Here is a 13,215-nt window from a genome sequence, read left to right as displayed (position 1 = left end):
CTACTCTAAATGTATGTGCCTTAATTCCTCAGTGAATACTCAAAATCTATGTACGTTAGTTACTCAGTAACTACTCATTAGTTCAATCAGTAACTACTCTAAATGTATGTGCTTAGTTACTCAGTAACTACTCAGTAGTTCCTCACTAACTGCTCCAAATCTATATGCCTTAGTTCCTCAATAACTACTCATCGGTTCCTCTGTAACTATTCTAAATGTATGTGCCTTAGTTCCTCGGTAACTACTCTACTCATTAGTTCCTCAGTAACTACTCTAAATGTATGTGCCTTAATTCCTCGGTGAATACTCAAAATCTATGTACGTTAGTTCAATCAGTAACTACTCTACATTTGCGTGCCTTAGTTCCTCAGTAACTACTGAGGAGTTCCTCACTAACTGCTCCAAATCTATATGCCTTAGTTCCTCAATAACTACTCATCGGTTCCTCTGTAACTATTCTAAATGTATGTGCCTTAGTTCCTCGGTAACTACTCATCGGTTCCTCAGTCACTACTTTAAATGTATGTGCCTTAGTTCCTCAGTAACTACTCAATAGATCCACCAGTAACAACTAAATTTGTGTACCTCGGTTCCTCAATAACTACTCTAAATGTACTCTCAATGGTTTCTCAATAGCTGCTCCAACTCTATATGCCTTAGTTCCTCAATAACTACTCATTGGTTCATCTGTAACTACTCTAAATACACGTGCCTCAGTTCCTCAATAATTACTCCAAATGTATGTGCCTTTGTTCCTCAGTGACTATTCTACTCATTAGTTCCTCAGTAACTACTCTACTCATTAGTTCTTCAGTAACTAAATGCATGCACCTTCGTTCCTCAGTAACTACTCTAAATGTATGTGCCTTAGTTCCTTGGTGACTACTCATTAGTTCTCAGTAACTACTCTAAATGTACGTATGTGCCTTAGTTCCTCAGTGACTACTCTACTCATTAGCATGAATGGCCCCCTGGGCCATGCTTTGGATAGCATGTGCAAATTAGCAGGGTGGAGGATGCTGAATGGTGACGGGGATACACCGTGAATCATTTTCCATGGCGGATGTTTCCCGCAAAACATGGAATTCACTCCAAAGAAAACAACAAAGCAGATTGGTCTTCTTGTGTCTTCGCATCAAAGCTGGCTCACATGAAGAACTGATCTGGAGCCACCTTCATGCTCAGCATGTGTGATATACATCTACCGCAATATTATTATTACTTTTATTATTATTGTCACACCTGTCTCACGTATCAGTGCAGGCGCTCCACTGCCAACGTATGGCAGCTTGTGGTGCAGAGGAATAAAGCACATTTACATGCACGGCCCATCCTCCAGCACTCAGCTGGGCTGTAAGAATCACACCAATTTCTAGACTTTTTTTTCTTTTTTGGCTGACAAGCATGAAAAATAAACTTTTTTTGAGGATCACTTTGAATACATTTCAGCCTCTCAAGTGTAGTGCTTAACCATCTGACCCAACATCATAATGGCTTCAACACACCGGGAGACCGATGTTTTTCTCAAACATGATAATGAATCTTTATTTGGAGGACAAATGAGTATAAACTGCTACTATCCGAATATTCCTCAACATCAGACAGCGATAATGGGCTCACTTCATATAGTGGATTGAGATTGAGGTATTATTTTAAAAGTGTATTGTTGTGGTTGTGCACTGCATGCTAATGACTTGTTTCTAATGTTGGTTCATGCATCACTAACGAATCTTACACGTTACACACTAATGTTAATATTTATTGTATACTGTGGAAGTAAAAGATATCATGCAGGTCCACTGGTGCACCAATAGGAGGCAGCACGTGTTGTGCATGTGCATGTTTTTGGTTTGGTTCTTTCAGCTTTTTCTGTTTGTCGTGCATAACAATTGATGGATTTAAAAAAAATTATTGTCTCCAAATAGCGGAAAATCGGGTGGAAATGCATGATTTAATTTAAACTTCCGCATTCCTTACTGTAGAGGTGTAAAGTGAATTTAGTGATGGTTATTCTGTTCTGCAAATATAATGCTAACATCCGGTCCTAGCTAGTGTTGCTGGAAACGCATCTCTTTTTGAGTACTAAGTGCTCGAAAGGAAATGCATTGATTAGCCATACATCGGATTCTTACACTTGTGTGCCCAGCTTGTTCTATAAGTAAAGATTCTTACACTTGTGTGCCCAGCTTGTTCTATAAGTAAAAAGTTCTCCCAGAAACTCAACCAATGTGTTGCTCTTAATTTGAAGTTTCATCGCAAACATCCGCTCTGAACAAGGAAGTAGCGGAAGTACAATGCTTTTAATGTAAACAGTTTTGTGAGGTCTCACAAAAGTTTTCCGAGCTTTTTTGTCCATGTCTACAATTAAATACTTCAGTGTGAGGCGCTTGGAGTTATTATTAGTTTGTAAAGAGTGCCATCTAGCGGTAGAAGGTGGCAATTGACACCCTGGGTACTAAAATACAATAGTCAAATTAAAATAAGCCTTCCTCAGTTTGTTTATTTGTGTATATTGTATGACGTTTATTACATCCAAACGTAGAATGTATCGGTTAGTTTTTTTCATCACTATGACGAAAGCTGCACCATGTAACACAGCTTCACCATTCCACAACGACGAATCTGCAGATACGGAACAACAGGTGGTTTTTACCTTAACGTCAACGTGACGGCTTACGCTAGCATGGGAAGTCGCTGTGAAACGACTCTTTAGCAATAAAACTTAAAGTAGGCAACGCCACAGCGACGTTGCACTGCCGGTTAAGGACTGAAATAAGATGAGGAAACAAATGCAAAGCTACATTTCCGGTCTTATACTGATAGTATTCGCAGCTACACCGGAAGTAGCCTGAGTTACCCCCAAGGTGGGCTCCTGAAGGTGGCGACAAAGCACAAAAGAAGCTCATTTTAAATAGTGAGGTAAGTTGCCAAAGTTGCCAGTCGTTCTTTTCAATTCTTTATACTTTGCTGCTAGAACATGAATTATTTAAGTATTAGGTTGGGGGGAACTTTATTATTATGGGAATAGCGGCCAAATATGACGGTAACAAAGTGATAGTATGATGCAAATGACATAGTAATGGAAGGATGCATTCAATATATTCAATGTATTTTATATACATACAATATTAAAAGAAGAAATCTGAAATAGTTAGAACATTTAAAAAAAAACAACAGACATTTCCTGTAATTTCACTAGAATAAAGGCAAAATATTAATAGAAACAATTCATATTCTAATGAGAAAATTGCAATTTTGGGAGAATAAACTGGCTATATTATGAGGAAAATTAGTAGTAAGTATTGGTAAATTAGATAATTATAGCATAGAGTTGAAATATTAAAGAAAAAATGCATTATTTAAAAAAAGTCGTAATGTGATAAATTAGGTTGGGGGCAATGTTATGTTAATATGGGAATTAAATCAAAATATGGAAACAAAATATTACGAGAGGAAAATTTACAAGGTTTATGCAATTAGTAAGTTGAAAAACAGCCCAAAAAAAGGAGGGAAAATGTGGGCTTTTTCACCCATATGACAAAGCTGAGATGCAGTATTTTCTTAAAATATATAAAACTTCTTAGCGTAGCGGCATGTTTTGTTTTACAAAACATCAACGTGGTAAAGTTGCAACCAAACAACGAGAACTAGACTGACAAAGCTTGGAATGTTTGCGGTGGGGAAATGCCATGGAAAACTGTAGTGACAGATTGAAGCCACCAGGTGGCGCACAGCTTATTTACGTGTAAAGTCACCTGTTTTCACCTGTGACACAAACAATGTACAGTAGTGCCAATTTGAACAAATTACGTCATCGGTAAAATGCATTCTTAGATAGCGTCGCCGTTCCACTTCGTTTGTGTTTTTGTTTTTGTTTTCTTCACAATCTTAAACTTGTGTCGTTTCGCCAACAGGTTCGTCCCGGTGTCCGAGCCACGATGTTTCCACACACCCTGAAGCGCATTGGCAGGCAGCTGGTGCGTGTCAAGGTGGTGGACTGCTCCTGCGACAACACCCGCCTGTCGCGATGCCTCGACACCTACGACCTGGTGGCGCTCGGCGTGGGCAGCACGATGGGCGCCGGCGTCTACGTGGTGACCGGCGCGGTGACCAAAAACATTTCCGGTCCCGCCGTCGTGATCTCCTTCCTGATAGCGGCGATAGCGGCCGTCATGGCGGGGCTGTGCTACGCCGAGTTTGGCGCCCGCGTCCCTAAAACGGGCTCAGCCTACCTCTACAGTTACGTCACGGTCGGAGAGCTGCTGGCCTTCATCACCGGGTGGAACCTCCTCGTCTCTTATGCCATCGGTGAGACATTTTGACAAAATACCCCCTAAACATTCATTCAAAGTGACTAGAGCGAGTACAGGGGTGTCCAAAGTGCGGCGCGTGGCTGTTGTATTCATTCTAATACAACTAATGCATAAGGCGCATACATTTAGAGTAGTTACCGAGGAACTAAAGCACATGCATTCAGAACTTTGTAAATAACATCAAAAATGAATGAAAAAAAATCAATAGTAATTTTACAAGTCTAATGTGAAAACTTTAAGATAAGCCACATTTTAAAGAAGCTAGGATAAGTCATCATTTTATTATTTCATTTTTAACATCACAGTATTAGGAGTAAAAACAACAGCATTTAAATAGCATTAAGTTCCAAATATAAAGACAATTCTTCAAAGTTATAATATTATGAGAAACAGTAACAATAAAAAAAAGAAATGAGGTTGTAGAAAAAATGGTCTGAAAATGTTGACATACTTGGAAGATGTAGGGCAGGGGTCGGGAACCTTTTTGGCTTCGAGAGCCATGAAGGCCAGATATTTTAAAATGTGTATCTGTGAGAGCCATATACATTTTTTTAAACATTGAATGCAATAAAATGTGTGCATTTTTATGTAAGACCAACAGTTTTAGATATAATGGGCTCTAATTACGTAGACCAGGCACACTACCCCACGCCAAGGGGGTGTGGCCAGCACACTTTTGTGAGCAGCGCAGTGTCTAATAATAAATCAAATACTTGCTGCCATTAATGTAACTTCTGCTGCTGCATGGTTTTGCACCGTACTCAGTATATTTCATTCTTTTGGCCATCTTTGTCAGAAGGCTTGGTTCTGCAGCTTTAGCTAGGTGACTATTTGACTAAAGGAGGAAAGTTTATATTTACATCTTAATGACCGAGGTACACTACCGCATTACCCAGTAATAATAGGTTTTGGTGTTTGACCTGGAAAATATCATCAGGAAAGATAGATATGGTCGGCCGTATTGCATTAGAAAATGGATGGACGGATTAAAATGCATAAGAAAGTTGTTGATTTTTAATATTTTTAACAGTGATTTCTGTGATGTTTACTTTAAAATGTTAGCAAACATACATTTTTATTGTGGTAAGAAATGCTTGAGAGCCAGATACAGTCATCAAAAGAGCCCTACCTGGCTCCCGAGCCATAGGTTCCCTACCTCTGATGTAGGGGGAAAACAGAAATATAAAAATCAATAGTAATTTTAAAAGAATAAAGAAATAAATGTAATCTCATGGAAAAGGTAATGTAATTTTATTTACTTATTACCTCTCCCTCACATTGGCCGACTTCTAGCGGCTCAATGTTGTGCTCCCTAGTCCTGCCCTGCCTTGCGCCATCGTACTGAAGTCATAATGTTATGGAAAACTACAAAACAAGTCAAAGACATTAGGTTGCGGAAAAAGTTTTATTAAGAGAACAAAAGTTCTTGTTAGAATACGAACTACTTTATGAAGTTTATGGATATAAACTTGTAATATTGTAAATGCAAATATCACTTTAGTATCATAGAGTCGAAATCTAAGAAAAATAAAAGAGTGCTGAAATGTGAGCTATTGTTTGTTGACAGGAACCTCCAGCGTGGCCAAAACGTGGGCTTCCACCTTTGACGCCCTCATCGGGAACAGCATCGAGGCCTGGAGCAAGAAACACATGCCCATGAACGCACCCAACGTCCTGGCAGAGTACCCTGACTTATTTGCAGTCTTCATCATCATGATCCTCACAGGTCAGGGCGTCATCCATCCATCCTTTATTCCATACATCCTTCATTCCATCCGTCCATCCATCTTTCATTCCATCATCCTTTATACCATCTATCCATCCTTTATTCCATCTGTACATCCATCCATCCTTCATTCCATCCATCCATCCTTTATTCCATCTGTCCATACATCCATTTTTCATTCCATCCATCCTTTATTCCATCTGTCCATACATCCATTTTTCATTCCATCCATCCATCCTTTATTCCATCTGTCCATACATCCATTTTTCATTCCATCCATCCATCCTTTATTCCATCTGTCCATACATCCATTTTTCATTCCATCCATCCTTTATTCCATCTGTCTATGCATCCATCCTTCATTCCATCCATCCATCCTTTATTCCATCTGTCCATACATCCATTTTTCATTCTATCCATCCTTTATTCCATCTGTCCATGCATCCATCCTTCATTCCATCCATCCATCCTTTATTCCATCTGTCCATACATCCATTTTTCATTCCATCCATCCATCCTTTATTCCATCTGTCCATACATCCATTTTTCATTCCATCCATCCTTTATTCCATCTGTCCATACATCCATTTTTCATTCCATCCATCCTTTATTCCATCTGTCCATACATCCATTTTTCATTCCATCCATCCTTTATTCCATCTGTCCATACATCCATTTTTCATTGCATCCATCCGCCCATCCATCCATACAGCCTTCATTCCATCTGTCCATCCTTCATTCCGTCCGTCCGTCCGTCCATCCATCCATCCATACCTCCTTCAATTCATGCATTCCGCCTTCATTCAGTCCATCCTTCATTCCATCCATCTATCGACATATCCATCATTCATTCCATCCATTTGTCTGTGCATCTATCCATCCGTACCTCCTTCATTCCATCCGTCTATCCTTCATTCCATCCATCCACACAGCCATCCATCCTTCATTCCATTCATCCACCTGTCTGTCTATCCATCCATCCATCCATACTGCCTCCATTCCATCCATCCGTCTGTCCATCCATCCATACCTCCATTCCATCCATCAATGCTTCATTCCATCTATCCACACATCGATCCATCCTTCAATCATCTGTCCATCCATCCACCATCCATCCATACCTCCGTCCATCCATTCATCATCCAGTCATCCATCCATCATTCTATCCGTCCATCCATCCACAATACATCATTCTATCCATCCATCCACCATCCATCCCTTCATTCATCCATGCCTCCTTCATTCCATCCACCATCCATCCATCCACACCGCCATCCATCCATTCACCATCCATCCATCCACCATCCATCATTCTATCCATCCATCCACCATCCATCCATCATGCCTCCTTCATTCCATCCGTCCATACCTCCGTCCATCTATTCACCATCCATCATTTTATCAGTCCATCCAGCATCCATCCCTTCATCCATCCATCCATGCCTCCTTCATTCCATCCGTCCATTCTTCAGTCCATGCGTCCATCCATCCACCATCCATCCACCATCCATTCCTCCATCCGTCTATCCTTCATTTCATCCATTTGTCCATCCATACGTCAGTCCATCCATCCATCTACCATCCGTCTGTGCAACCATCCATCCATCCATCCAGAGCCTATCTCAGCTGGCTGGGGGAGGAGTCATCCCACGTCGTGTTTTTGCCTCTTCCAGGTGTGCTGGGCTTCGGCGTGAAGGAGTCGGCCCTGGTGACCAAGTTGTTCACCAGCATCAACATCATGGTGTTGGTGTTCGTCATGATCGCTGGCTGCATCAAGGGGGACAGGAAGAACTGGAGCCTGAACACCGAAGACATCATCAGTAACGCTACCGAGTGCGTCAGAAGGAGACAGATTGCCCCCCCCCCCCCCCCCCCCCCCAAAAGTCTTTCATGGTGACCAATAAAGGTTTTGTGTTTTCTTGCTTGCAGGGGAACAAACAAAACGGCTTTAAAGGAAAGTCTGGGGGCGGGAGGCTTCATGCCGTTCGGCTGGGAGGGGATCGTCTCGGGTGCCGCTACGTGTTTCTACGCCTTCATCGGCTTTGAATGCATCACCACTGCAGGTACGTTGCACCAGCATGTCTGCTCAAGCTGGCATAGCAACAGGAAGACACCGTAGAAACGCTCTTTGCACCTTCTTTGTCAAATTGAAGATTGGAACATATTTAAATGACGGTGACGCAGTAGTTGTCAGAATGTCTGCCAATCAAAGCAAAGCCAGGAAGTTGATGGTGACATGTCTCCCGATAGGTGAGGAGGTGAAGAACCCCCAGAAGGCCATCCCCGTCAGCATCATCACGTCGCTGCTCATCTGCTTCTCCATCTATGTCGGCGTGTCGGCCTCCCTCACTTCCATGATTCCGTACTACCAACTGGATGAATCCAACCCCCTGCCCAGGGCCTTCACTGACCTGGGGTGGGTGGGCGCCACCTACACTGTGGCCACCGGCTCGCTGTGCGCCTTGTCCACCAGGTAAGGCGCCTGCAAACGTACTTGATTGTAGCGTGGTACAGGGCCGCACTAACTGCCTCCTCGCGTCCATGAGCAGTCTCCTTGGAGCCATGTTCCCCATGCCCCGAGTCATGTGGGCCATGGCGGAAGATGGCCTCCTCTTCCGATGCTTCACCACCATCAACCACCGCACCAAAACGCCTCTTATAGCGACCCTGACGTCTGGCGTTCTAGCAGGTGAGCTCGTGGCGGTCCACACTGTCTTGGGATCAGTTCATGCTTAAAGACTAGAAAGGACTGCTGCTGTCCTATCAAGCCTACCGAAAATGTAGACTTCAATAAAGCCCTAACGCGGCGTTTATTCCAATACATAGCCATGTTCAAATACTATTATCAATACACATCAATGATTATAAACACATTTTTATATCTATTTTGAATCAAATACATTTTTAAAAATGAACAAAAGATTAAAATAATGAATGATTACATAGAATGATAAGAATTCTAATAAAAATATTCCATAAAACTTCATTCATTCATTCATTTTCTACCGCTTTTTCCTCACGAGGGTCGCGGGGGGTGCTGGAGCCTATCCCAGCTGTCTTCGGGCGAGAGGCGGGGTACACCCTGGACTGGTGGCCAGCCAATCACAGGGCACATATAGACAAACAACCATTCACACTCACATTCATACCTATGGACAATTTGGAGTCGCTAATTAACCTAGCATGTTTTTGGAATGTGGGAGGAAACCGGAGTACCCGGAGAAAACCCACGCATGCACGGGGAGAACATGCAAACTCCACACAGAGATGGCGGAGGGCGGGGACCGAACCCTGATCTCCTAGCTGTGAGGTCTGCGCACTAACCACCAGACCGCCGTGCCGCTCCATAAAACTTGAATTATGATATAATGTTTATGATAGCTATGTAATATAAATTTTTCTAAGGATAAAGATTTCCGTAGAATACATATAAGAAGGTTTAGTGGAACGGAGTTAACGTTGAAAGTGCGTATGAATAATAAAATCACCTTGCAGGTCTGATGGCCATGCTGTTTGACCTGAAGGACCTGGTTGACCTCATGTCCATCGGGACCCTGCTGGCTTACACGCTGGTGGCGGCCTGCGTGCTGGTGCTCAGGTACGTCCACGCTCGCCCGCCACAAGAGTAGCTACACCTCACCAGCGTGCGTGCTCGTGTGAAGGTACCAGCCCGAGCGCAGGCCGACCGGCGAGGAGGAAGACGAAGACCGGGACGACGGGAACCGCCCGCCTCAGCAACCCCTCACCTGTGGGAAATTGATCCTCTGCGCCGGGACGGAACCCACCCGCTTGTCCGGCACAGTGGTGGCGGTTTGTACCGCCATGCTCGGTGAGAGGCGCCGCCGAAACTGAAGCGGAGCGTGCCCGGAGCGGACCTCATTCTAGTCTGATTCTCCCCGCAGGTCTTCTGGCGTTGATCTTCAGCGTGGTCGGCCTCATGTGTGGGAAAACGCTGTGGTCGCTGGCCGTGCAGGTCTTCACCATGTCGGCGTGGTTGGCCGTGGCCTTGGTGGTGTGCGTGCAGCCGCAGAACAAGACCAAGCTTTCCTTCAAGGTGCGTCACGCAAGGACAGCCATTTCCTTCTCATTATGACCATAATATTTGACTTTATTGTCATAACACTACCTAATTTCCATCCAAAATATTACCACTAAACATTCTGCTTATAGAAAAACATCGGAATCTTAAGACTTTATTCCCATTTTTCTCACTTTTAAAAAATAGCTTATATTATCTGTAATATTTCAACTCTTGGCTACTAAAGTGACAGGGTTTGTTTTCATAATATTACGCATTTATATTGAAAATGTCAGCTTTTTTCTCATGTCTGCTTTTTCGCATTTTCTTTTCATAATTACATTTTATCCCCATGATATTTTGACTTTTCTCATAATGTGTATAAATTGTTACTACTGAACTGTCATCTTAAATAATCATAAGTTGGACTATTTCCAAAATATTTGGACACAATATTTGGGAAAGTGATGCCTCCATTTTCATCCTCAATCCCCACTTTTTTGTCATAATATTACAAGTTTATTTGTCCTCATACTACACATTTATTCGAGTAAAATGTAAAAAAATTATTACAGTACGACTTTTTCTCTTCATATTTTGGCTTTATTCTTGAGAATTAACTCAATTACCACAACGTAATTTCATATAAATTATGACTACAAAACTTTCATCTTAAATAATGTCACTATTTTCAGAATATTTTGACTTTATTCGGATAATATTGTAACTTTTTTACAAAAATGAAAAATAAACTTTATTGTTATTAATAATATTATAGCAACTAAACTTTTAGCTAAAATGTATCATATTATGACAATTTCCATAATATTTGGACTTTATTCTCACAATATGATAACCTTTTTGTCATAAAAGTAGAACTTTTGAAAAATAGGATCTATTTGCTTGAATATTTTTCCTGCTAATATTTCAAGTTTGAAGTAGTAAAAACTTTGTCTGGTTAGATTATCACTTCTTTGTCTTTTTTCTTCTGAACATTTGGACTTTGTTCTTGAAAATAGTGAAAATTGAATATAGAAGTTTTTATTTTATTTGTATATTTTTATTTATTTCTGTTGTGTTTTTTTTCCCAATTATTTCAACTTTATTCCTGTCAATTTTCTTCATCTTAAATCTGACTATTTTCCCATATTTAAAATGTATTCTCCTAACATAACTTTTTCTGCAACTTTGTTTTGGGGAAATTACAACAAAACTTTACACGTAAATAGTCTGTGTTTTAAAGAATAATATCATGAGTATTTATCATATTTTAACTTTATTCTTACAATATTACAATTTTTCCTCAATCTAGTTTTCCCAAAAAGAAAAAAAATATTGCTGTCTTATAATATTATGCCTTTTTTCCTCATATTATTTTTTTATTCTTTTAAAACTATGGCATTTTTTGTTAGATGCCAACTTTTATCTCTTAATATTTACAATTTTTCTTGTAAAATGTGTTTTTTTTTTGTTAAATTTCTCCCAGTCCAGGGTGTACCCTGCCTCTCAGCTGGGATAGGCTCCAGCATACCCGCCACCCTAGTGAGGATAAGCGGTACAGAAAATGGCTGGATTTAAGTTTTCTTATAAAATGATATTTTTCAAATGTGCTGCAGTCAAATAAAAAAAAAAAACGCCCCACTGTGCAAATGGATCTTTTGGACAAAATTTTAGTGACATAAAAAACCTACAACATTTTCAATTTGATGTCCGAGCTAATGTCGTACTGATTGACAAACACGAGGTCACCTTTGTAACTTTGTCAGTTTGAAGTAAACATGACAGCCGCATTCTCTCTGACGTCCAGCAGGGTGGCGACATCACCACACTGTGCTCGCCCCTCACAGGTGCCGTTGGTGCCGTTACTCCCCATGGTTAGCATGCTGGTCAACACCTTCCTGATGATCCAGCTCATGAAAGGACCGTGGGCGCACTACACCTGCTGTATGGCTATAGGTACTTTGTTCTTTACCTTCTCTTCATCGTTGAACTTCTCATTGAAGATGGGGTTACCAAAAGTCCACAATTGAGGACAGAATTGATCCGCTTGTGTTTTTGAATCTGACATGTGCTAAATTCAAAGTACAGTGCCATCTGCTGGATCGAGTGGGGCACTGCCCACTTTGCCCTCAGATTTATTTTATAAAATGGCCGTCCAATGAGAAGTGTCCTGTCTTTCTCTTAGGTTTGCTTATGTATCTTGGCTATGGCTTCCGAAACAGCACAGGGGCAGAGGAACGGAGGGCCGATTTGTACGAACTGGCCAAATTTCACACCGAGTCGGACGCCACCCAGCAGGACATCTGAGGACATCCACCGGGATTCACAACTATGTGTGTGGGTGTGTGGGTCAGACACAGGTAGTTTGTTTGCTGGAGCTTTTGTATGGTAGATCCCCGCTTTGTGTGGGTGTCCCCCCTGACAAAAAAAAATGGTGGGCTTTCTCTACGGTGGTACATTTGACCTGTATGATCACGTATTGATAAATGATTACCCACCTACGGTGAACAAGTTATGTTTTCTGTATTGATCATTTATTAGGGGGGGAAAAAGCCTAAAAATGAAATATTTATATTTTTTGAGCAGAGCCGTGAATGCTGAGTTGCAAATGTTATACTCACTGAAGTAGATTAATTTATATTTACATTATAGTGTTGCGCCATTGCTAATTAAAGTGATTTCTTATGTGAATAATTTATGCGGTAAATTGCTATTTTCAAATCAGAAGTGATTAACGCGACTCTTGAAATTCTGAAACAACTTTTTTTTTGCTTCATTTCTTACAGCAAGGTTGTTTTTTCCAGCTGGAGTCGCAGGCGGTCCCTCGTTGCCGGGCGGATGAGCTTTGTTGACACGCCCAGCAGCGGAAGGACGGGGAAAGACGGTGGAAGCGAGGCACTGTTGATGTGTTTTTAATTAGTGTTCAAAGTTTTTTTTATGTCGCTTATCTTTTCTATGTGTGTGTGTGTGTGTGTGTGTGTTCAGAAATGTGTACCTGTAAGACCTGCTAGTTTCTATTTTTTTAGCACAATACCTGAAATGCACTTTTGTACTACTTGGATTTGTAGCAATGATGAACAATGAAGGAGTTTACAATAAATATTTTTAAATGTTTTCAATTTGTGAAGCAACATACAGCAAATGATGTTTTTCTTTAG

At 41.2% G+C, this 13,215-nt stretch overlaps 1 protein-coding gene across 4 annotated transcripts; it reads left to right on the top strand.

Moving 5' to 3' along the window:
- The first annotated feature begins 2,356 nt into the window (after positions 1-2,356).
- Positions 2,357-13,180, top strand: LOC131134295 (high affinity cationic amino acid transporter 1-like). 4 transcript variants are annotated; one of them, XR_009131377.1, is made up of 13 exons: positions 2,357-2,919; positions 3,915-4,308; positions 5,881-6,039; positions 7,713-7,872; positions 7,969-8,102; positions 8,290-8,512; positions 8,589-8,728; positions 9,535-9,637; positions 9,702-9,868; positions 9,942-10,093; positions 11,905-12,013; positions 12,243-12,417; positions 12,844-13,180. XR_009131377.1 is itself a non-coding variant. In XM_058079411.1 (12 exons), the coding sequence occupies exons 1-11, from the start codon at positions 3,939-3,941 to the stop codon at positions 12,362-12,364; spliced, it is 1,839 nt and encodes a 612-aa protein (XP_057935394.1). In that variant the 5' UTR covers positions 3,841-3,938; the 3' UTR covers positions 12,365-12,390; positions 12,844-13,180. The 4 variants fall into 4 exon arrangements, 1 of the variants encoding a protein (XP_057935394.1); XR_009131378.1 differs by lacking the exon at positions 2,357-2,919 and adding an exon at positions 3,758-3,817; XM_058079411.1 differs by lacking the exon at positions 2,357-2,919 and having other exon boundaries at positions 3,841-4,308; positions 12,243-12,390.
- Positions 13,181-13,215: the final 35 nt, after the last annotated feature.

This window comes from Doryrhamphus excisus, chromosome 8 (genome assembly GCF_030265055.1).
Source record: "Doryrhamphus excisus isolate RoL2022-K1 chromosome 8, RoL_Dexc_1.0, whole genome shotgun sequence".
Taxonomy (NCBI): Eukaryota; Metazoa; Chordata; class Actinopteri; order Syngnathiformes; family Syngnathidae; genus Doryrhamphus; species Doryrhamphus excisus.
The sequence above is the reverse complement of the archived record's forward strand: the minus strand, read 5'-3'. Positions and strand labels throughout refer to the sequence as shown.

Coding starts and splice junctions, on each gene's coding strand:
- LOC131134295 (XM_058079411.1), top strand. CDS start 3,939: ATGTTTCCACACACCCTGAAGCGCATTGGCAGGCAGCTGGTGCGTGTC. Junction 8,513..8,588: donor CTGTGCGCCTTGTCCACCAG/GTAAGGCGCCTG, acceptor GTCCATGAGCAG/TCTCCTTGGAGCCATGTTCC. Junction 8,729..9,534: donor GACGTCTGGCGTTCTAGCAG/GTGAGCTCGTGG, acceptor ATCACCTTGCAG/GTCTGATGGCCATGCTGTTT.